The sequence below is a fragment of the Mus musculus genome, chromosome 12, assembly GCF_000001635.26.
Source record: "Mus musculus strain C57BL/6J chromosome 12, GRCm38.p6 C57BL/6J".
Lineage (NCBI taxonomy): Eukaryota > Metazoa > Chordata > Mammalia > Rodentia > Muridae > Mus > Mus musculus.
The window spans coordinates 83,693,644-83,719,156 of NC_000078.6; the positions used below are offsets into that span (position 1 = coordinate 83,693,644).

At 44.8% G+C, this 25,513-nt stretch overlaps 1 protein-coding gene across 1 annotated transcript in view; it reads left to right on the top strand.

The window, feature by feature from the left end:
- Psen1 (presenilin 1) overlaps positions 1-25,513 on the top strand; it is a 46,944-nt gene that overhangs the window by 5,492 nt on the left and 15,939 nt on the right. Inside the window, exons 2-5 of the mRNA NM_001362271.1 lie at positions 5,712-5,778; positions 5,869-6,008; positions 18,661-18,911; positions 21,121-21,262. Of these exons, the coding sequence (NP_001349200.1) occupies positions 5,922-6,008; positions 18,661-18,911; positions 21,121-21,262 (480 nt within the window). The 5' untranslated portion in view covers positions 5,712-5,778; positions 5,869-5,921. The remainder of the gene's footprint in view (positions 1-5,711; positions 5,779-5,868; positions 6,009-18,660; positions 18,912-21,120; positions 21,263-25,513) is intronic.

The window sequence follows — 25,513 nt, forward strand, 5'->3', positions numbered from 1 at the left end:
GCTGGCCTCAAACTCAGGAATCCGCCTGCCTCTGCCTTCCAAGTGCTGGGATTAAAGATGTGCGCCACCACTGCCCGGCTAGAAAGTACCTTTTTGTGTTTGTTTTTTTTTTCTTTCCTTTAAAATTGATTAAATTTCAATTAGGGTCTCTTGTAGCTCAGGCTAGCTTCAGATTTACTTTGTAGGCAAAGATGATTTTGAAGTTCTGACTCTCCTGCCTACATTCTTCTAAGTGTTGGAATTACAAGTGTTCAAACCCATACTGGTTTGTGTTTAAGGAGATTGAAGCTAGGGCTTGGTGTGTGCTAAACAAGTACTCTATGAACCAAGCTACATCTCCAATGCTGTGGGTGCTTTAGTGAATGGGAATTTCTTTTAGGAACCTATTCTGAAACTTTAAACATTGCTCCTGAGATGTTTTAGAAGTTTTGGTGTTGAGAGGAGGTTTTCTAGCTGGATGGATTTTCTTTTTTCCTCCGCTACGTGGGTGTGTGTACATGGGTGTGTGCTGGAGGCTGTAGAGTCTTTCTGGTTCACTCTCCACTTCTTTCACTGAGCTATGGGTTTAGTCAAACCCAGAACTCACTAATATAGCTTGTCTGGCCAGCCAGCTTGCTTTGGGGAATTCCCAGTTTCTGCCTCTGTGTTCTGGAATTAGAGACAAGCCACCAGAGCCACCCAGTATTTAGGTACGTTCTGAGGAATCGTATATCCAGTCCTCACATTGCATAACCACTGAGCCATCTCTCCAGACCCTGCATCGGCTTCTCTGTGGAGCACATCTAAAGCTGTGAGATTACTCATAGGCTGTGGCTTTTCCTTCCCTTGTATCTCTGCTTTTGGTTTCCCCAATGCTAAGGATGGATCCCAGGGTCTGCACATGCTGTGCAAGCACTCTGTCACAGGGCTGCATCCCAGCTCCTAGTCTTTGTCTGATAGAAATTGCCATTGCTCATCAAAACAATGACTTCTTTTTCCTTTGCCCGACTGCCCAAATTGTTGTGCTTGGAGCAAGCACAAAGCAGAGGGTAAAGAAGCATTTATCAGATCAGAACTGATAGGAAAGTTCTAGTAAAGAAAATACATTGTGGGCAGAAACAGGTGGCGTCCTTAAAAGGGAATGGCGTCTGTTTATAGCAGTCAAGAGACACATTGCCTGGCCTTACCTTTTGAGCTATTTGTATGAGGTCCAATTTGATTAAGTAAGAGGTAGTCTGCTCATTGTCTTGGGTAAATGTATAGATTGGCCCTGTCAGGTAAGGTCCTCCGGACATTGGGAGTTAGTCTTATTGTGTATATGAGGTTAGCAGCACAGCTGCATAGCTAGGATCTGATTGTTAGTGAGCATTTTGGTTTTTTACTGTTGTCCCTTTTGGCCTCCTCATCTCCACACAAGTGTCTGAGAGAGAGGAGCTAGATATCAGGAAGGTGTTGCGGTGTGTCCGTCTTCAGTGGCTGTCCAGAAAGAAAAGCACCAAAATCTATATCCCTTTCCCTCCTCCCTCTGCCATCCAGGTCTCTAGTCAGCTACTGGCTTCTGGTGTTCATAGCTCTCAGCTGAGAATGTTATCAACTTTGCAAGTGTCTTCTGCCATGCTGCCTGGGCAGTGGGGTATTGACCTTTTCCAGTGATGGTTTTGGCTGTTGTTAGATCCGAATCAACTCCGTTTGGTCTACCCCCTTTGTCCCAGGAGTGTGTGCTTGTTCCATGACCTGGCCATGGCCTGCTTCTGCTTCGGGGCTTATTCCTTCTGATCATATTCCATCAGGCTCTTCCTGGGAGTCGTGTGATTTCTCTGGGTGAGCAGAGGAGCCCCGGCTGAGTGTCCTCACCACCTGGAATCTGGATTGGGGGTGTTACTCATTTGCCCCTTAACCCTGCACAGGCACATTGCCTCACCTTGATGTTTATGACATTCGAACGCAGAGTCTTCTAGAGAAAAAAATTTTGGGGGGGGGGGGGAGGGGTTTGAAAGGTAAGGAGAAAACTCCCTGGAACCGGGGATAGGGGATTCAAAAGAGAGTTGTCCCTTTTATTTATTTTCAGACATTTTTGTAGATTTATGTGTATAAGTGTTTTGCCTGTGTGCATAAATGTACACATCTGTGTGCCTGGTGCCTGTGGAGGTCAGAAGAAGACACCAGATGCCCTGAAACAGGAGTTATGAATGATTATGAGCCACCATGTGGGTGCTGGGTAGCAAACCTGGGTCCTCTGCAAGAGCAGCAAGTGCTCTGTAACCACTGAGCCAACTGCAGCCCCCTCCCCCACCCCACCCCCACCCCCAGGGAACTGTATTAGGGTTTCTACTGCTGCGGACAAAAACACAATGACCGAAAAGCAAGTTGGGGAAAAAGGGTTTATTTGATTATACTGCCAGATCATACTCCATCGTTGGAGGAAGTCAGGACAGGAAGTCAAGCAGGGCTGGAATCTGGAGGCAGGAGCTGATGCAGAGGCCATGGAGGGATGCTGCTTACTGGCTTGCTCCCAGAACCCAGGACCACCAGCTCAGGGATGGTACCACCCACCTTGGGCTGGGCTCTCCCCTGTTGATAATAAATTGAGAAAATGTCTTACAACTCAATCTCATGGAGGAATTTCTTCAACTGAGGCTCCTTCCTCTCTGATGACTCTAGCTTTTGTTGACACACACACCACAAAACCAGCCAGTACAGGAATAAAATTTTGGGGGTGTGTGTGGTTTGTTTGGGTTTTGTTGTTGTTGTTGTTGTTGTTTTTAGACAGGATTTCTCTGTGTAGTCCTGGCTGTCCTAAACTCGGTCTGTAGCCCAGACTGATCCTAAAACTCAGAGATCTGTCCTGCCTATGCTACTGAGTGCTGGGATTAAGGGGGTGTGTCACTATTGCCCAGCTCCCATGGGAACTTTTTTAAAGAGTCAAACAGAATAATGATTATGAAAAGAACTTTGAAAATAGCATTGGGAGCATGCTAAAGTGATGGGTGTGTTATTGGTGGGTCTTAGAGGATTTGTCCCAGAACGCCCCAGTGTGGTTCCTTATAATGGCTAAACAGGCTATGTGAGCCTGAAAGAAACGACTTAAAGGACACAGTCCCACCCATTGTAACTTACCTGTTAAAATAAATACTTGGACTGTCTGTGCAGAATCTCAAGTTTCCTTATATAGTGGGAGCATTGATGTTAAAGATCTCGTTACTTTGTAAGCAGTAGTTTTGCTAGTAATAAAACGAGTGTAATATAACCTAGTCGGCATTCCTGTAAGCTCCTAGAGGCAGGGACGTTGTTTTGCACAGAGTCCTGTATGTGGGTTAGGATCTTTTGATGCCAGACAGGGTAAGATGGTTGACTTCCTTGTATTTTGAGACAGGGTCTCATTGTGAGGCGGCTAGCTGCTGTGCGTGCTTGGATTAAAGGCATGTGGCACCACGCTCAGCCACTGATTTTCTTGTAAAATGGATGGGTAAAGTGAGCATAATACGTTACTTAAGGTGTTCCCACTTTCTGTTTCAATTTTGCATGGAAGGAAGGAGAAAGATGAATATGAAAGACAGTTTACAGTGGTCTCAGCCCTGTGCTCACCTTTGTCCTGCCCTTCTCCAGGGCCGGGTGTGGTGGCATATGCCTTTAATCCCAGCACTCGGGAGGCAGAGGCAGGCGGATTTCTGAGTTCGAGGCCAGCCTGGTCTACAAAGTGAATTCCAGGATAGCCAGGGCTACACAGAGAAACCCTGTCTCGACACCCTTCCCCCCCCCCACCCCCCCCACCCCCAGTTGGCAGGATGCTGGAACAGACAGGTATGGTGGTTGATCACTTGGAGCACTCACTGTAAAATGAGTTCCTTAAGTTCAACCTCTCAGAGACCTGAGAAGGACAAATTTTACCTGAGTAAGCAGGAATTGTAATCTAAGTAGCCTAAGTAACAATTAAAATGACAGACTTACCCATTGCCCAGACAGCCACTCCACCTGAAAACAGAGGTAGTCTTTGCGTGCCCCTCTGGCCCTCTGTGGAGAAGGAACATGAGATAGACCAACCTAATCTTGTCTTAGGCACCATGGGACAATTAGCTCTGGTGTCTTTGTCCACATTTACAGCAGTGTCCTGACAGGGGTCAAGGTACTGGGACAAATATGGTTGGTGTAGCCACAATCCAGGTGGAGTCCTTCATTGTTGTGCCCATATCTTGGAGACCTTGGAGCAGGGCACTGCTATATTTTGGAAATCTCTGTCGTGATATATTTAAGCATCTTAAATGCCATATTCAGCAGGTCTCTGAAGTGCCTGAGGACCGTCTGTCTATCAGAAGTATATCTGAACAGACAAGCTTTGCTTGTTTCTCCTTATCCATCTTAGGCTTAGCCTTGAAAATATAGACAGATGGGTAGATAAAGTTTGAGGTTATCTGCTCTACACTGTACCTGTGATGTTAGAATAAAGTACCTTTTAAAGAGTGAAGACATAGAGCATAAGTTTCAGAATACAAAACCCGTTTTAACAAGTGTTAACATGTAATGTCTCCAAAATTAATACCAAGTGTGTTATTATATGTTTCAAGGTTTGGTTGTCAGGGCCACCCAGCAAGGTATGTTGTGTTTGTTTGGTTGGTTTGATTTGGTTTAGTTTGGTTGGTTTTGTTTTATTTTGTTTTCTTGAACCCATAACAGGGTTATCTGCCAGCCATGTTCTTGTCCTTAATCAAGATGGTGGTGAAGCCATGGTTCCACCCTCTTTATCCCATGGTAAAGATGGCAACCACTTCGTAATCTTTCTGGCAGCGGGTGATTTAAGTAGCAGTCTGCTCCCTACCATCACTGTTGCCAGTGAGGCAGCACATGGACCTGGGGGCTGTGGGTTGGGGGCGGGGCTAGGTGGCACCTGGAGCTGTGTGTGGGGAGGTGGTCGGCTGCTGAAACTGTTGTGGTCAAGCGGGCAGGTGAGAAGGCGGTTCACAAGAATTGGACTTATGGAGTTCCGACCAATTTGGATAAAGCTTTCAATTTTAGATGCGGTGGCACCCATTCTTCTAGGCTTTGCCGGGGACCAAAGGCTCAAATGTACATCGTCTGCACATAAGCCTGGGGTTATACAGTTGGGGTTGGGGGATTAGCCTCAGGTCAAATGTCTTTGAACCCAAGGCTCCCCCAGAGGCTGGCTTCTGACACTCTGTCTTCCAAGGCTGCTGGGAGGTGGTTACACCTGGAGTCCAAAGTCTGTCGCATCAGGGGCAGAGAAAGATGGGGGAAAGGAGTGGTCCCCTATTCTCACGTGGCAGGGGCCTCAACTCCTCCAGAGTCAGGACACCAGATGATAAGTTTTTCTCCACTGGTGAAGTGAGCCAATTCAAGCCAGAGTAAAGTCAATTAAGGCAGGTTTATTAGGAAGAAGTTCTCAGGTGGGCTCACTGGTCCTAAAGTGGGGAAGGAGACAGGGGAGGAGGGAGAGAAAGAGAAAGAACATGTGCACACAGGGAGAGAGAAAATGGAGAGGGGGCAGAAAGAGACCAAAATGTTTGGATTATGTAGGAGAGCCTCTTGGGGACCGGAAGCCCGTGTAGGGACTGAGGAATGCTGGGAGAACCTGGAGGTCAGTTCCTGTCTTGGTAGATAAAATATGCATATGAAATATGCACCTCAGCTGTTTGTCCCGGGTCTGAATCCCAACAGGTACAAGTGGATTTGACTAATTACGAGTGGCTTGATAAAATTCTGCTTTATACTTAATCCAGGAACCAACACAAGACAGCAGCCCTTCGAGGTCTTTAGGCAGCTTGGAGGAGAACACATGAGAGAAAGGTTTGTTCTTCCAGAATGAAATTCGTGAGAGTTTAAAAACAAATGAGCCGTAGCCACCTCAAAGCATAAAGTCTTGTTTTCCCTTTTCAGAATCCCAAGAGGTTTTGTTTTCTTTGAGAAGGTATTTCTGTCCAGCTGCTCCAATGACAGAGATACCTGCACCTTTGTCCTACTTCCAGAATGCCCAGATGTCTGAGGACAGCCACTCCAGCAGCGCCATCCGGAGCCAGGTACAGTGTCAGTGCCGGCTGCTGCTGAGGCCGGGGCAGCTTTGCTCTACTTTGCCGAATGTCTTTTCTTGTTAAACATTAAGCTGAGGGGAAATGTCACAGCCTTGGTGCTAGGGGACCCCAAACTGCACTTGTTTTACTCTGTTCTGCGGGGGGACTTAACCTCATGTCACCCCAACTGAAACTTTGCCCATCTGCATGATATGTAAGGACCGCATGCTCCACGTTATCTGTCTTGAATGTACTCTTCTCTAGGAAGAAGTGAGTGCATTGTTTTATGTTTTCTAGTGCTGGCCAGTTTCTGACAGTGCTCGGTAAGTATTTAGTGACGGTGATTATACAATGCAAGGTAAACTGCTGGGAGCTCAGGAGAGGGGTGGGATACAGGGTATATACACAAACTCTTCACAGACCACACACACTAAATCTGTCTGTTGTAACCCTGTCAGCTAAGCACTACTGACTGGAGGCAGACTCCACAGCAGGCCTAGGAGCTGTCTAGGGAATCGGTAGAATTTTCTGAGGTACAACCAAGATGGAGGGAAACCTTGACAAGGCCAGTCTCAGGTCTGCAAGCCTGCCTTGTGTAGTTTGTACTTGCTAGTGAAAGCTGTCATTAAAGGCAAGTCACAAGTGAGGATTAGGGGAGCCTGGAGAGATGGCTCAGGGGGTCAAAGCAATTCCTGCTCTTCCAGAGGACCCAAGATAGATCCATATGAGGTGGCTCATAACTGCCTGTTAACTCCAGCTCCAGAGGACCTCTTCTAGTCTCTGAGGGGTGTGTGTGTGTGTGTGTGTGTGTGTGTGCGCACGTGCGTGCGCGCGCGTGTATGCATCAAGATTGAGCCTTAAGACTTTCTTTATACTCTGAAGATTTAGAGTTCCTCACTTTCCCATCAGTAAATTTTAGATAATTTACTGAATAATCTCAGTACGCTCCTACCTTAAATGTTTTGGGAGGACCAGGAGTGGGAGGAGCCTGTAGCTAGAATGTAAGACTTTGCATTTTAAAACTGTTATAATCCTGAACAAGTAGGGTCAAGATTAAAGTGGTTACTCCTACCACAAGTATAATAAATAGAAATCATTTTGGAAAAGACTAACCAAATCGTTCTTAGTTGGCAGTCTCATGTAAGTTTAATCACCATTATTTGTTGGTAGGTGACATAATGAGGAGACCATGTAAACCCTCTTTTGTTCCACAGATCTCTTGCCTTTACCATATCCTTGTAACCTCTTAAACAGAGGCAACCACAGGCTTCAGGAGTCCAGAAAATAGTGTCTTATCTTGGGCTGCTATGTATTAATCTTACTAATGGTAAAGGGACTTGATGTTTGATAGGTGATGTTTTTTAAAACCCAAAGATTTCTAAAACTGTTATTGTACAATGTTCTAAGCATCTAAAGCAGCGGTTCTCAACGTTGCTAACGCTGCAACCCTTTAATACAGCTCTTCATGTCATGGTGGCCCCAATCATAACATTATTTTCATTTCTACTTCCTAACTGTAATTCTGTTGCTGTTATGAATCATAACATAAATATCGGATATGCAGGATCTCTGATGTGTGACCCTTGTGAAAAGGTTGTCCAACCCCCAAAGGGGTCGCGACCCCCAGCTTGAGAACCACCGATCTAGAGTGTAGCAAGCAAATACCCAACTTTATTCAAGTTGGAGACTGTGTTATTTGGCATATAAGGCAATTTTTTTTCACCCCGCCCCGGCCCTATAAGGCAATTTTTATTAAGATTTTTCTGTGTCGGTGACTTTTTAAAAAAGATTTATTATGTATGTGAGTACACTGTTGTTATCTTCCGACATACCGGAAGAGGGCACAGGATGTCATTACAGATGATTGTGAGCCACCATGTGGTTGGTTGCTGGGATTTGAACTCAGGACCTCTGGAAGAGCAGTCAGTGCCCTTAACCGCTGAGCCATCTCTCCAGCCCCAATGTTTCTGTGTTTTAAAAGATTTTCTAATCAGGAATGGAAGTGATGATGCATGACTTTAATCTTCATACTCAGGCAACAGAGGCAGGTGGATTCTGTGAGTCTGAGGCCAGGTTACATGTTTGTCTGTACGAGCATCTCATCACCTAGATTGGAGTGAGATCTGATGTGGGTGCTGGGACCTGAACCCTGGTGAGAGTTCTTAACCCCTGAGCCTCTCTGCAGCCACAAGGGGCGTGCAGTCTGCCTGTGGGTAATTACTGAGAACGAGTGCGGTGCACTGAGGACTTCAGTGTACGTCGCTGCTGTCGGGACTTCTTAATGAAAAGCTCACTGCTTGCTCTTTTTTAATTTTTTTCAGTGTTCTGGTAACCATGGCTGTCCTGGAGCCTTTCATGTAGCCCACGTTGGCCTTTATCTTACCATCATCCTCTTACCTCAGTCTCCCATGTGTTCAGATAAAGGCAGAGCTACCATGCCTGTGAAAAACTTCTGCCTTTAATTTCTCTTAAAATAACACTATGTCTAAACCATTTTAGTAGTTAATAAGATTTTTAATTTTGGAAACCATGTATTTTTAGTATCAACTCATTTTAACAGTTTTTAAACACTTTTGTTTTCTCTTTGGTTTTTCGAGACAGGGTTTCTCTATGTAGCCCTGGCTGTCCTGGAACTCACTCTGTAGTCCAGGCTGGCCATGAACTCAGAAATCCACCTGCCTCTGCCTCCCAAGTGCTGGGATTAAAGGCGTGCGCCAACACTACCCGACAACACTTTTTTCTTTTTTGTTTTCTAAGATCGGTTCTCTTTATGTAGCCCTGGCTATACTAGAACTCAAAGCATATTTTACAACTCCTTTAAAAAGATACTTAAACTTTATTTTGTTTATTTTTAAAAGAGAGTCCATCCTACTGTGTAGACTGGACTCTGGCCCACCGGCCTTAGCTTCCCAATGCTGGCGTGATGATCGACTGCCACTAGGCCCAGTTTGTTTTGATGGGGCCTTGTTGAATTGCCCAGACTGGCCTCAATTTCAAGATCTTCCTGCCTCAACCAGAAAGTATTAGCATGTACTACTGTACCTCGCTGACAGTCTTTAAGAATGGCTCCATTGTGGAATAATTGCCATATGGTTAACTATACATAGAGGATTCAATGTGATGACTTTTTTTTTTTTTTTAATTTTCAAGATAAGGTTTCTCTGTATAACAGTCCTATCTGTCCTGGAATTCACTCTGTAGACTAGGCTGGCCTCGAACTCACAGAGACCCACCTGCCTCCCAAGCACTGGGATTAAAAGGTGTGCACCACCACTTCTGGCTCAATGCGATGACTTATAGCATGCATAAATACTCGTAAAAATCCATAAAATTCTTTGTAGTGAAGAAAAGAGCAGGCCTCATTACCCCCAAGTTGCCCATGTTCCCTTTGTGCTGTCCCCATGCCTTTCCCCACCCCTAGCAACCACCCTCAGGTCTTTTTGTCACCTCCCTCTGGGGTTACTCTTCCAGAAGTTATATAAATAGAGCCATGCTGGGCTGGAGAGATGGCTCAGCCATCAAAGGCGAGGCTCACTCAAAATTAAATAGAATCTTACAGACTTTTTTTGTCTGGCTTCTTTAATTAGCATAATTATTTTGAAATTGATGGGTGTTATGTCAGTAGTCTTGTTTTATTTCTGAGTTGTAGCCGGTTATATGCTTATGCCATAGTTCTTTGGCCAGTTCCTTGTTTCAATATTTGGGGGAGGTTTCAATTTGACATATTACAAATATTCAGTTACAAAACTTCAAATGGTCATGTGCTCATTTATTTCGGGTAAATGCCTAAGAGTAGAAAATAACCCAGTGTTGCAGGCTGTGGTGAGCTTCTTGAGATAATACCACTTTTCCAAATTGGTTGAATAACTGCATTCTTGGATTCTTGATATGCCTCGCAGCCACCCCACCCTCGTCAGCCCTCAAGGGTCAGTCCCAAGCTTTCAAACCTTTTAGAATGTATGTGCTAGCATTTCTTAGTCTTTAATTTGCATATCTCTAATGAGCAATGGTGTTGAATGTTTTTGTTTATCACGCTGATGAACCTTCTCCAGTGAGATGTCTGGTGCAGTGTGCTGCCCATTTTCAAATTGTGAGGACTCTTTATGTTCTGGATATGTAAGTTATAATACATATACCTTGCAAATCATTGAATATCAGTGAAGTCCTTTTTGTCATTTTTTTTCTCTTGGAAATGTGGGGTTTCTTTTTTTGTGAAGTTATCTATGAAATCTTATCCTGTTTTTTAAGTTTCTTTCCAAATCTTTTTTTTTTTTTTTGGTAGTTATATGCTTTATAATTTATCTGTTATTGGGTATCATGACACACACTTGTTATCTCAACTTCTTATTTGGGAAGCTGGGGCAAACCCAGCTCACAGCCCAGGCTCAAAGACAACTTTCATTTAGATCTGTGGTCTGTTTTAAGTTGATTTTGTGTATGTAACACAATATGGGTCAGAGTTTGTTTCTCTGTGGATGTCCTTGATCAGCATTGCGCTTGAAGAAGACTGTTGTTTGCAGTGAAGTGTCTTTGTGCCCTGGCACACACTGGTTCACAGATCTGGCCTCGATTCTGTCCCACTGATCAGTTAGTGCTTGTACCAGTGACACATTCCTGCTATTACTGTAATTGTATATTAGGTCTTGGTATCACTGTTTAACAAGGTGGTGGTTATTTTGGTTTTGGTTCTTAATAAAATAGTTGGGCCTGGTCGTACACATCTTTAGTCCCAACAGCAGGAGGCAGGAAGCAGATCTCTGAGTTCAAGGTCAGCTGGTCTATTTACTTTGTATATTTAAGTCCTAAGTGGTTTTGCCAATCACTTTGCAAACCTTTCTTTTAAAAGGCCAACTGGCAGTTTGTGATTGCATTGATTCCCTTCCTATGTTGTGTAGAGGATTTTTGGAACTGATATTTTCTTTTTTTTTTTTTTTTGGTTTTTCGAGACAGGGTTTCTCTGTATAGTCCTGGCTGTCCTGGAACTCACTTTGTAGACCAGGCTGGCCTTGAACTCAGAAATCTGCGTGCCTCTGCCTCCCGAGTGCTGGGATTAAAGGCATGCGCCACCACACCCGGCGGAACTGATATTTTCATAATGCTGGTCTTATTCCATGAATAGTATAATTCTATATTTATTTAGATCTTTTAACTAAAATTCTTGATTGTGGTAAATAACACAAAGTTTAAAGTTTAAAGTTTAAAGTTACCATCTCATCCATTTTGTTTCTGTTTTTGTTGTTGTTGTTGGATTTTGTTTGTTTTTGTTTTTTCAAGACAGCATTTCTCTGTAGTCTTGGCTGCCCTGGAACCCATTCTATAGACCAGGCTGGCCTCAAACTTACAGAGATCCTCTGCCTTCCCATTGCCAGGATTAAAGGCACATGCCATCACTGCCTGACTCATCATAACCAGTTTTTAACTCATAGTTTAATATTAACCACATTCACAGTGTGCTCTAGAACCATTGAACTGCCCTGCCATCTGCACGATGAGTTATCTTTTCTGGTTCTTAGTGTGACACTCTAGATCTTGCCTTCTCCTGGTTTGCTTACTTCGCTCAGTGCCGTGCACTCAAGAGTCACCCATGTCATAGTGTGACAGGATTTCTTGTCACATTTTTATTTATTTATTTATTTTTGGTTTTTCGAGACAGGGTTTCTCTGTATAGTCCTGGCTGTCCGGGAACTCACTTTGTAGACCAGCCTGGCCTCAGAACTCAGAAATCTGCCTGCCTCTGCCTCCCGAGTGCTGGGATTAAAGGCGTGCGCCACCACACCCGGCTCTTGTCACATTGTTTTCCTTCCTACTCCCTCCTGTCTTCTTTCCAACATAGCCAGGACTACAGGTGTGCACACCGTGTCTGCCTAGGAGTTCTTTAAGGCTGAGGAATTCTCTATTGCATATTTATAATGCTTTTTTTTTTTTGGTATCCATTGTCAATGGATGTTTGAGTTGTTGGACTTCTGCCACCTGGCTATAAAGGATAGTGTGCTTCTGTGAGTATGGCTATGCACACTTCTCTTTGAAATCCTCTTTGCAATTAAGTAATTTAGTAAATACACTCAAAGTGGGATCACTAGATCATATGCTCTTTTTAATTATTTTGAGCAGGGTCTTGGTTTGCCCCAAACTTAATGTCCTTCTGCCTCAATGTCCTGAGTGCTGGGAATGCAGGGTTGTGCCACCATGGCTAACCCCACCTACCTCAGGAATGTTGCTCTCCTTAGTGGTTGTATCATTTTATGTACCAGAAAACAAAGTATGAGGGCCACAGTTTCTTTACATCACCACTTGTCATTTCCTCTTTATTTTCCTAGAGCTGCGTCTCTAACTTGGCAAGCCCTGTAGACTGAGCTACATCCAGCCAGTCTTTGGTAGGGGTGGTTTTGATGGTGGCTATCCTAGCGTGAGATAAGCTTTGATATGTCCCAGAGAGAATCTGCCAAGAGTTTCTTGCATTTGTAGATTCCCTGTTCTTTGCTGCTTGTTCCTTTGATGCACTTTGTGGGTGGTGTAGTTGTTTGTTTTGCTTTTGTTCCTTAATTTCTCTTAGCACCGTTTTTGTAATTTCGTGAGGACAAGACATTTGGGACAGGAGTCCCTAGACTATTCTTGGTTCTGTAATTCAGTGGGAGGCCTCATAGACCACAGGAAAATGATAGTGTTCACTATTACAGTTGATTGCAGTGAAAGCATACAGATTATTGCCAGGCGTGGTGGCACATTCCTTTAATCCCAGCACTTGGGAGGCAGAGGCAGGTGGATTTCTGAGTTCGAGGCCAGTCTGGTCTACAGAATGAGTTCCAGGACAGCCAAGTATACACAAAGAAACCCTATCTTGAGAAACCAAAAAAAAAAAAAAAAAAATACAGATTATCATTGGTAATAGAAGAAGGCACTTCAGGCAGGCCAGAGGGCACCTGCTTGAGATTCCAGTGGATTTATGCAGACAGTGCTTAATTCTCCTGGCTACAGCATGTGACAACACCCTTGCAGTATTTTCAACCAGGGGAACAAACTCAAGCCTCAATGGCCAAGGTTTTTACTGTTAGCGGTCTATACAAACATGGTTGGCCTTTGTTTTCTACCCCCTTTAGGGGCCAAGCTAACTCTGACCTCCTCCGAGATCACAGTCTAGGTTGCTGGTGTGTCCCAAGGCATCTGTAAACAGCCCAATAGGCTACTCCAAGGGCTTGCAGACCCCTCCTGGGGTCTGAGCAGCGCAGAAGCTTCTTGGCAGGGGCCGGGTCTAGGAGACCCTAAGACACAGAGTTCGTAGCTCTACTGCTCAGTGGGACCGTAAATCTTTCTAACCACCCGGCTTGGCTTTCTGATGTCTTTGCGGTAATGCCCAAAAGGAATCACATCCCAGGTGTTCCTTTACCACCTGTTTATTCTCTGCAGAGTGGTCCCAGACTGTAGTAATTGTGCTTATTTGTGTCCCTTGCCCCAGAGTAGCTCAGGAGTCCAGGACCTTGTCTGTCTCACTTCACTGCTCAGTTCCTGGCTCCCAGTGCCCTGTGTTCAAGTGACTGAGATTCAGCTCCGCCCCCCCCCAACTCCCCACCTCCCACCAACACACACTGTAGCAAATGCAGTAATCAGTACTTAGAAACTGAAACAAGTTTATGTAACCAGGGAATGGCAAAAGACACGAATATAGTTTAATTTTTAAGTTTTTTTTATATGTATGAGAACAGGCAGTTCTGAGCTACCATGAAAGTTCTAGGAACTAAGCCTGTGTCCTATGCAAGAGCCCTAAGTGTTCAGTAAAAATTAAAATTACACTGAGACCTTGTATCTCACCTACCAGATTGGTAAGAAATCCAGGCATTAGCTCCCATGATTGTGAAGTTAACAGTTTTCTACACTGGCAAAACTCTAAACTGGCGCAATCTCTCAGAAATGAAGGCAGGTTGGCAAATGTAATAGAATTTCAAATATACCTTGATTCAGCAGTTATTCCTCAGAGAACTTGCTCTACAACTGCATTGGGTAAGTATATACGTGTCGCTAAGTGACTAAGGAGGCCTGCCCTGCAGTGTTGTTTGTAAGGCAAAAGGTTGGAAGCAAATTAGATTTCCACTGTTAGGGATCAGGCAAATAAGCACAGTGAATTTCTACAGTGGCTGTGTGACTGCCTAGAAAGCTAAGAAATAGAAACATGAAGAGACAGGCACAGGGACACAGGACCTATAGTCCCAGCTCCTTCAGAGGCTGAGACAGGATTGGGCATAAGTTCAGGACTAACTTGGAGGACAGAGTAGCAAGCCTGTCTCAAGTTGAAAAAAGAAAAAGAAGATGTCTTTGTTTTGGTGTGTAAGAACCTCTGAGTGCAGGAGCAAAGCACAGCCTTGTGTAGCGGGGGCGCTGGGTTCCAGCTCGGCTCAGTAGCACTCAGAAGTTGGGTCTTACGAGACAGCAGCTCAGGAGCAGGGAGACCTTAAACCTTCAGAAGAAAATGAGGAACTGTTGTACACTTTTTCATACTTTCTTTCTTTAAAATCATTTAACCTTTAAAATAAGTTGTACCTTCTAAAAGTTGAAAACACAAAGACTAAGTAAGGGCTAAGAGAAAGAGCTAGTGAGTGTGAGACCTGTGTGAGAGAAAACCACTCGCTGCTAAGGAGGCCACCCGCTCCTAGACCATTTTCTGCTTAGGACAGGGCAGGGTGGGGTCATGCTCTGTACAAACCAGAATATCCAGTGTAGGAGCGATCTATTCTGGCCTAATTAACTGTTCATACAGACAGATGCCAGGGCTGTGGCACCAAGAAAGTCACACCCATATTTAGTTCATGGTAAACATTAATTCATCATTTAGTTAGAATTGTATTGCTAAACGCAGACATCACAGTTTTAGCTGTTGACATGATCTCTTCCTTCTCTGGGAAAATAGAAGCCTAGTTTATTTCTGGTGTGTGTGTGTGTGTGTGTGTGTGTGTGTGTGTGTGTGTGTATGGGTGTGCTTTAGTCTTTATGACTTTATATTGCTCACAGGATAAAGTCTCAAGTCCTTGATAGGGCAAATAAAGTTTTTTATACCTGTCCCTAAAAGGACCTTTTTAAAAGAGCAGAGTTTCTAGAGCCAGGACCCTTTCTGTGGGACTGCAGTTGGAGGCAATGCTTTACCTCTGAGCTACATACCCTTTTTAACATTTTATTCTGAGACCAGGGACTAGCACATTGTCTTCAAACTTGTACTTTTCCTGCCTCAGCTCCTGAATTCTGAGAACTGTAGGTGTGCCCGCCACACCCAGCTCAGAGTCCAGAGCTTACTGATGTCACTATTGCTACTGCAGAGTGTCTGGGATACAGTAGAAGTCTCCTGACTACTTGTGGGACCGTGCCTTAGGTACTTTTCTGTTGCTGTGATAAAACACCATGACCAAGGCAAATTATAGGAGGGCTTTATTTGGGTTCATTCTTACAGGGGCAGCATAGACGATCACCATCACCCATCATGTCAGGGAAGTATGGCAGCAGACAGGCAGAGTGGCTGAAGCAGGAAGTAATAGAGACAGACAGACAGACATGCAGACACACACACACACACACACACAGCATTGGGAATGGAGAGGCTTTTGAAATCACAAAGCCTGCGACCACACCTCTTAAACCTCCCAAATAGCATCATCAGTTGAGGACTGGATATGCAAACATTTAAGCCTATGGGGAGCATTTTCACCCCCAAAGATGGGTCTGCTGCAAGTGAAATTAAAGAGACCCTTAGCCCCCTCCGAGTCTCCCAAGCTCCCATACTGTTTTGGAAATGATAGATTAAGGAGAACATTTTTCTGGAAGCAGGCTGTCCTGGGTTCAGACCCTCTGACATTCACTAGCTATGTCTATTTCTTCACCTGTTAAGGGATGGCAATAGAGTGAAAAATCAAAGGATATGCACATGTCATAGTCCCTGTTTTATAGAAATAATTTTATGCTGTTACTGAATGTGGAGTGTATTAGTATTGTGTGCGTGTGTGCGCACGCGCTCATGTGTCTGGAGGTCCGAGGACAGCGTTGTGGAGTCTTTCTCCTCCCACCTTTATATGGGTTTCAGAGATGAAGCTGGGGTTGTCAGACTTGGACCGATGGGTGGCAGGCACCGTTATTTGCTGAGCCATGTGCCCATGGAGTGTGCTGCTAATGAGTGGCGGTAAGACTCCACAGTAATAGTCACACTCTGTAGTTGAAAGCTGGGCAGTGGTGGCACACGCCTTTAATCCCAACACTTGGGAGGCAAAGGCAGGTGAATTTCTGAGTTTGAGGCCAGCCTGGTCTACAGAGTGAGTTCTAGGACAGCCAGGGCTATACAGAGAAACCCTGTCTCGAAAAACAAAACAAAAACAAAAAAAATAAGAGAGAGAGAGATTGATTTGAAGGCAGGTTGTGTTTTCAATCACCTTCCTGAAAGAACTTAGCTTAATCAGGTACTGTTTACCAACAGTAACTATTAACACTGGAAGTTGGCTTTCCTTCCATCATGTGGTTTCAGGGAATTGATTGTTAGGTTTGCCAACAAGTCCCTTTGCCCTCTGAGCCGTCTCACCAGCTCTGTTACTGTTCTTTTTATTCATTTTACCATTGGAAAAATTTGTTTTAACAAATGAATTTAAAAATACCAAAATAAATTTAAAAAATGAGAAAAAGCCAGGGGCCAATGAGATGGATCATTGGATAAGGTCACATGCCTTCACATATCATCATATGTACCCAAGTATCTGTACACACACACACACACACACACACACCACCACCACCACCACCACCACCACCACCACCACCACCACCCACACATACACTTAAAAACACAGTAAAGCCGGGAATTGAGACCTAGTTTGGTAATGGAAAAGCTCTTGCTGAGCATGTATGGAGCTCTGGGGTCAGTTTTTAGCACGGGGACAGGAAGCTAAGCACAGCAAAAATGAGCATAACAGCTCCTGTGTGAGCTGCTGAAACACGTGACGGGGTCAGCCCTGCAAAGCCAAAGCTGCAGGACTTCATGACACAGGGCGACAACAGGATGTTTAAGAGGACTCCCAGTGAGCGTCCAGTGTTGATAGTGTAGCAGAAGCCAGAGGCCTCGAGCCAGACCAAAGACTCGTGCAATGAACATTTGCAAGTGAAGCTGTTGGGGCAAAGGGGTATATATACTGTGGGACACTCCACAGCGTCCCTGGGAGAGTCTTTGTTTTATTTTCTTTTGCAGGGGAGTTTGCGAGATTGGAGGGCAAATACGGAAAGACAGACATGAGTGGGACTGGGGTGCATAATCTGAAACTCATAAAGAGTCAATAAAAAGGGTTTTTTTGTTTTTTAAAAGAATGACTATAACAGGATGAGACCTGGGTTTATCCAAGGAAAGTGGGATTTTAAAAAAGATTATAAATTCATTCAGTCCATCCATCTAGCATTTACGTTCTTTCTCAGGCTTAGTGAGGGCGGGAAGATGAGGACCGGGAACGTGGGAGTTATTGAAGGCCTGCGTGCTGTTGAGGAGAGTGCTTGTTTGGTTTGGTTTGGAGTTAGGGTCCCTCTGGGTAGTTCTGGCTGGCCTGGAACTCACTACAAACAGGCTGACATTAAACTCCCAAATGTCAGGATTAAAGATGTGGCTACCATGCCTGGCTGGGAGATTTTTTTTTTTTTTAACTAAGCAATTTTAAAAAGTGATTGTAGTCTTAAAACAATTTATTTATTTTATGCATATGAATACCATGTAGCTGTCTTCAGACACATCAGAAGAGGGCATCAGATCCCATTACAGATGGTTGTGAGCAACCATGTGGTTGCTGGGAACTGAGCTCAGGAGAGCAGTCAGTGCTCTTAACCACTGAGCCATCTCTCCAGCCCCATAATTGTAGTCTTACATGGTGTTGTGAGAAAGAATATGGAGAGATATCTTGAACACCACTATATGCTTTTTAAAGTACTATTAATAATGAGTCCCAGCACTCGGGAGGCAGAGGCAGGTAGATCTTGGAGTTCGAGGCCAGCCTGGTCTACAGAATGAGACTATAGCCAGGACAGCTTGGAATACATGAGAAACCTTGTCTGGGAAAATTAAAATAACAACAACAATACTAAAATCAGGTAGGGAGTACTTCATGAATTTGAAAAGATGAGATTACTAAGTTTGTAGCTGCATGAAGAACATTTGGAGGCGGAAAGTTGGCTCTGTGGTGGTTAAGAGCACTTGCTCTTCCAGAGGACCCAAGTTCAATTCCCAATTCCTACATGGCAGCTTACAACCATCTTTAACTCCAGTTCCAGGGGATCATCTGATGCCCTCTTCTGGCCTCTGTAGACATAGGTGTATGTGTGGTGCATAGAAATGTATGGAGGAAAAACACCTATACACAAAATAAAGAAATCATAAAGAAGAAGTGTTGGTACAAGTATATAGTATTTAAGCCAAGCCTCCAAAGGGGGGAATGGTTGCCTGAGGAGGAGAATAGAAGGAGGGGTGAAGTGAGCCAGGACCCAGGTAAGCGGGAGGGAGGGCCTGGCTTCCTCGGGGACAGCAGTAAATAATAATCCAGACATTAGCACTGTCTGTAAGGAGTCCTGGTGGAGCCGTTACCACACATCCCAGGTGTATGTCTTCCAGGATGCCTTGTGCTGAGAGTCCGGCTTACTGAATGCATTTCTCGTTCTTTAGAATGACAGCCAAGAACGGCAGCAGCAGCATGACAGGCAGAGACTTGACAACCCTGAGCCAATATCTAATGGGCGGCCCCAGAGTAACTCAAGACAGGTGGTGGAACAAGATGAGGAGGAAGACGAAGAGCTGACATTGAAATATGGAGCCAAGCATGTCATCATGCTCTTTGTCCCCGTGACCCTCTGCATGGTCGTCGTCGTGGCCACCATCAAATCAGTCAGCTTCTATACCCGGAAGGACGGTCAGCTGTATGTATAAGTGCTTCGTTCTCTGGGCTGGTGTGGCTTTTCCTCGTAGCTTGTTGTTATCCTCTCAAAGATCTGTGGACCATCTTCCATCTTTCCTGATGGCCAGAGGCAGTGGGGATGATGGCAGTGATGATGTGATGTCTTGGTTTTGTTGTTGTTGTTGTTTTAGTTCTAACCTTTTGAATTCTTACTTGTGAGCCAGCAGACATGGTAGCAGGGCCTGAAATCCTAGCACTTAGCAAATGGCTCATGGAAGTTTAGAGGTTTAGGAACCATGGCTTTGGGGGACCACCATGTGGTGATTGAGACACAAGCATGATGGCATATGCCTAATCACTTGGCAGTGAGACGGGTCAGTCAGGAACTCAAGTCCATCTTGTGCTGATGCAGATTCCAGGCCAGGCTGAGCGACACAGCAAAGCAACCACATTCCTATGGTCCCTATCTTGGCTTGTGTGTTAAGTCTTTAAAGACAACTGCCTTCATCTACTGGGAGTAGATCCTAGTATTTCTCATAACAGCCTGTTTTCACTGTTTCTCAGGCTAGTCTGGAATCCACTGTGTAGTCTTGGCTAGTCTCAACTTTCTGATCCTGCCTCAGCCTCCTGAGTGTGAGGATTACAGGTGTGTGCCACCATACCCTGTTTTACGAGACTGTTATAGAAACTCAAATGACATTCCTCTTTCTCCCACAGAGCAGTGCAGGGGTAGGCAGTCCAGATTGGTATCCGGGTCTTTTATTCACAAAGCATGTGTGCTCCTCTCTTCAGCTTAGGTCCTAGATTTCCTTAGGGTCCAGACTAGAGCCTCAGTTTTCATTTGACAGCAGGAGGGAGTTGAGAAGGGGACATAGGCATCATGTAGCCGAGAGCACTCCCTGCAGGAACTACCTCTATAGCTTGTTCAGAGTTCCTTGGTCACTATGCAGTCTCATGGCCACACCTGCTGTAAGGGCAGAAGTAAGGTCATTGTGCTGGAAGCCTTGGCACTTGGAATTAAGGCATTTTTATGTGGGGCTGTCGAGATGGCTCAGCAGTTAAGAGCACTGACTGCTCCTCTAGAGGTCCTGAGTTCAATTCCCAGCAACCACATGGTGGCTCACATCCTTCTGTAATGGGATCTGATGCACTCTTCTGGTGTGTCTGAAGACAGCTACAGTGTACTCATATAAATAAAATAAATATTTTTAAAAAAGGTATTTTTATGTAAATGAAATACGAGAAGACAACTCCAATAATGGTCACCCTAGAGATAAAAAACCATTGCTTAAACCCTGTGACCTCTCTCTAATAACTGTTGTCCAGCCTTAGTAGTTACTGTGGCAGCATCTGGTTATTTAACAGAGTCTATTAAGCTATGGAGAAAACCTTGGGTGAGATCATTATTTCAGAACAAAGCATCCACTAGATGGAGCCAGTGCCTACCTGTGAGTTCATCTCTTCATAGTCTATTTCCTCTTACTCAGAAGACGTTATTTTAGAGGATAGCTATTTTTCTTAAGCTAAAAACTATTGGGTACAGGGTTGGAGAAATGGTTTAGCAGTTAAGAGGGTGCACCACTCTTGTGGATGTACTGAGGGGTCCATAACACCCACGTCAGAGAGCTCATAACCAGCTTCAGGGATTGGGTGCCTCTGCCCTTCATGAACATCTGCCCACATTCACGCAATGCACACACACACAATTTAAAATAAAAATATATGCCTACATTTAAAAATATTATTTGAGTGCTGCTTCACCCCTCCTCCCTCTCTTTAGCCCTCACCTTTCTTACTCTCTAGCCCTCCTTCTCTCTCTCCCTTCCCCTCTCTCTCCACATGGCCATGGCCGGCCTCTCTCTCTCTTTCTACCTTCTCTCTTTCCCCTGCATTTCTACAACAAAGCTCTAAAACCATTTAAAAAAAAATATTACCTAGAGCTAGGGTGGTACAGACCACAATCTCCACACTTGGAATTCAAAGGCAGGAAGATCACGTGTTCAAGTACAGCCTGGGCTACATGGTGAGTTCCAAGCTAGCTTGGGGTTTCTTATTAGATTCTGTGTCAAAAACTAACCAACCAAATAAAAATATCCTTGGTTGACTGATGACCTGCAAAAGGCACCTTCTAAAAGACTCATTAAACCGCAGACCTCACAGTGAATTACAGTTTTAAGAGTGTGCTGTTTGACATATGCATTAACACTCTGGTGTTTTGTTTCCCTCTGTAGAATCTACACCCCATTCACAGAAGACACTGAGACTGTAGGCCAAAGAGCCCTGCACTCGATCCTGAATGCGGCCATCATGATCAGTGTCATTGTCATTATGACCATCCTCCTGGTGGTCCTGTATAAATACAGGTGCTACAAGGTGAGCACGAGGCAGTCTGCTGTCCGCCTTGACCTGCCTATGGGTTGTCCTTGTGTGTGTGGGAGGGGAAGGGTGGGAGAGTTGGGGGCGGGGGAGATGTGTATGCAGGCCTGTGCATGTCAGAGTGTGCGTGTGCAGTTGGTAGGACCACTTTGTGGAATGCATCTTTTCCTTCCATCTTTGCTTGGGTTTTGGATATCAAATCTCCAAGCTTGTAAGCGTCACGTTCTGAGCCCCTTCACAGCCTCCTTGTCTTGACTTGGTCTAGCAAAGAGGAAGTGTCTTATATTTTGGATCTAAGTTATTTTTCCTTTTATTCTGAAGCATGTTGAAAGTACCAGAAGACATACATGGAAAACAGGTGTTTTCATGTAAGGTCACATGTTTTCAGTATTTTGATTTATAGTGTGCCTATGGCATTCCAAAGACTTTTGTATATATTGTCCTTAACAAATAGTGCTATAGAATTTAAGTGCCCCATAAGCCACCTTCAGATGCTGCTACTGAACGCAGTAGTGACTGGCCCCTCACTTGAGAACCAGCATCATTTGCTTAGTCTCTCAGAGCAGCCCTGCTTCTTACCTTGGTCAATGGGCACAGGGAGAAGTTGCAGCAGAGATGCAGGCCCAGCCTCCCAGCCTGTCCCCCTCTCTCCCTCTCCTCCCCTCTCTTCTCCCTCTCTTCTCCCCCCTCCTTCCCCCTCCTCCTCCCCTCCCTCCCTCCCTCCCTCCCTCCCTCAGTAAGCAACTGCGTCCTGGACCTCAGCCACCCAGCACATGCTTCATACTCAAACCTCAGAAAATCAACAAATCAATACTGGTCATGGAATCTTCAGGTCGTCCTCAGTAGTAGGAACAGTAAATGTTAACTCTCCGTATTGAAGTTTACTCTCTGTCTACATTATTTTCTCCTAGATTTTTCTTTGGGGTTTGTTTTGTTTTGTTTTGTTTTGTTTTTTGAGACAGGGTTTCTCTGTGTAGCCCTGGCTGGCCTCAAACTCACTCTGTAGACCAGGCTGGTCTCAAACTCAAAAGATTCACCTGCCTCTGCCTCCCCAGCGTTGAGATTAAAGATCTGCGCCGCCACCACCTGACAAATAGCGTGTTGTGCAGCGGTTTTCTCCGCACGTCTCACTGCACCTGTGTCTGTCTGCTTGCCAGTCTTTACCTCCTGGTCCCTTTCTTGGCCTTAGTGGACACATCCTGGACCTCAGCTGATTAGGGACCAGGCTTGTTCTTTTGCCTCCTTTTACGATTTTATTGGGGGTAGAATTCTGCCTTCTTCCACGTTTATTCTCCCCCACTTCCAGATTTCCTGCCTTTCATTTTTCAAAGTTGCCTGTGTACTACATACAGAGGTGTGGACTCAGCATTGAATTTCCTGAGAGTTTTTTTTCCTAGTAATCTTGGGAAGTTACTTAGTTTCTGTGTACTTTTACATTCCATATGGAGAAAGAGGCCACCATCTGTAAACTACCTCTCCTTGCCTCTGTTTTCAGTTTTTCCTGCACTGATCTGTTGATGACAATAAGCCAACTGTATGGACTATGTGCGTACTCCGTGTTTCATTTGGCATCTCACGAGCAGTGCATGCGCACACCTCCTACTTTCCCAGCTGTCCAGATGAGGCGTGGGGGCAGGGTCACAGTTGCTGTGGGTCAGAGACTAATGAATCAGTTTGGGAATTCGCGTTCAGAATTTGGCCTTGATTGACTGACAGGCATTATGTAAAATTCCTCTCAAACCTAGTCCTTCTTTCCTAAAGGCCATGGTCCTTGGCGCCCCCATGGAATCTGTTTATCTGCTTGGCAATACTTCCCTAGTTCTATCCGCTGCCTTTGCAAACTTGGTTTTTCTGGATCCTCTCGCCATTGGCTTGTTAGTGTGCGTTCTGACCTTGGTTCCTTTCCTCCTCTGCAGTTCCCCTCAGGCTCACAACCCAGTCCCAGACTCTGGAGGCTTTCCCCTCCTTTGTTTCTCAGAGAGCCCTGATTAGGGCTGGAGAAATGGTTTATCCGTAGGAGCACTGGCTGCTCTTGCAGAGGACATGAAACCGATGAATTTAGTTTCCTACTCCCACGTCTTGGCTCATATTCGTTCCTCACTCTGTTTCCAGGGGATCCAACAACAACCTCTTTTGGCTCCTGGGGTGGCAGGCACAAATGGCACTTACTGCATACATATACACACATGCACAGGGAAACCATGCATACACATAAGGAAAAAAAAAAACCTTTGAAACAAAATCACTTACTCTCTGGATTAATTTTGTACCCTCAGATCTAACCTTAAATTTTTTTAAAATTAAGTTTATATAGTGTATGTCATGTGGACATGTATGTTCCATGCTTCATATGTAGAAGTCAGAGGTGAGTTTGCAGGAGTCATTTCTCTCCTTCCATGTTGTGTGACAGACTTTTCCTGCAGCACACATCTGCTCGCCAGAAAAGATGAGCGTAGCACTCAGTAGCAAAGTAAAAACAACTGAGCCGGGGTCTGACGAGCGAGCCAGTGAGGCAAAGGACAGACTTTTTTCTTTTCTTTTTTTCTTTTTTGAGACAGGGTTTCTCTGTGTAGCCCTGGCTGTCCTCGAACTCACTCTGTAGACCAGGCTGGCCTCGAACTCAGAAATCTGCCTGCCTCTGCCTCCTGAGTGCTGAGATTAAAGGCGTGCGCTAACACTGTCTGGCAAGGATATACTTACACTGAGAGGTTGCTTACAAGGAGCAGGGATGATTCAAAAGCAGCTCTGTCCCTGAGAGGGCCACTCCAAAAAAAAAAAAAAAAAGCTGCCACCCTGGAGCTCCCTGCATGGCTGTGGGCAGCTCCCAGCTACCTTTCTGCATTTGGGCTGCTAGAATCTCCACCCCAAGCGGTCGTTTGCTCCTTTGTATGTTGTTGCCGACTGGGCCGCAGGAATCTTGTGAGGTTCTGTTCCCTCAGCTATGTGGCCTTTGATTTCGTTTGAGGCTTCTAAAGGGAATGTCTCAGATCAGAGGAAAATAAATGTCATCCAAGAGGACCTGCCTCAGTTGTCACGCCTGCCAGCAAGTGCCTTCACCAACAAAGCTATCTTGCTGTCCTGAAGACAACTTTGATTCAGTGCTTTCAGCCTAGAAGTCATTGCTTATTGGACCCATGGTTTGTTGGTTGATTTATTAATTCTACTTTGATATCTACAAACACATATCCTCCATCCCCTTATCTTCAATAGGTCTGCTTTGCTAACTTTTTTTTAAACTTTATTTACTTATTTATTTAATTCATTTTACAGTCTAATTGCTGCCCTCCCCTCACACAGTCCCCTTCCCCCTTCTCCTCTGAGAGGGTGGAGGCCCCCATTGGGTCTCCCCCCACCCTATCACATCACGTCTTTGAGGTCTAGGTGCAACCTCTCCCACTGAGGCCAGACAGTGCAGCCCAGTGAAGGGAACATATTTCACAGATAGGCAACAGCTTTGGGGACATCTCCTGCTCCAGTTTTTGGGGTACCCACATGAAGACCAAGCTGCACATCTGCTGCCTGGGTGCAGGGGCCTGCTTTGCTGGCTTTGATGTTGCTCCTGTTCATCCATTGTCTTCTTTCTTACTGGTCACTTCCTTTCCCAAGTTCCTCTAGGCCAGTCATCCCCAGGCTAGCCTTTCTACTTCTTTAGCTTGATTTCACGTGCCACAAAAACAAAGGTACCCCAGTGTCTTGGGGCTTTTTTAATTGTTGTTTGTTTTGAGATAGAACCTCATTGCATATTCTGGCTGTCCTAGAGCTCAATGTGTAGACCAAGCTAGCCTCAGACTCATGGATTAAAGGCAATACTCAGCCATGCCTCGTCCTTTTAATGAAAGTGCTAATGCTCCCTCCCATCACCCTCTTTCCGTACTTAAGGTATATTTTCAACTTCCTTGCATCTTCTACGGTTTGTTAATACTGTTACTTGAAATCTAGTAGTTATAGTTTTCATTTCTAGAATTTATATTTGTCTGTTTTAAAGATGTTAGATCATTTTGGGTATAATCTTTTTGTCCAGATTTAATTTTTTTCCTATTAGTTTCCTGTCTTTATGATATCTTAAGTTTTGGGGAAGGATAATTCTATTGACTTTTACTCATGGTGATTTATACCGTGAATGAGTGATTTCTGGTCATTTTGAGTTTATATCTTTGAAGAGTTTATTAGAGTCATTTTGCATGCACGTGAGCAGTTGAAGATTGGCACATGCCAAAAACTGCCTTTGACCCTCATGCCACCTGACCT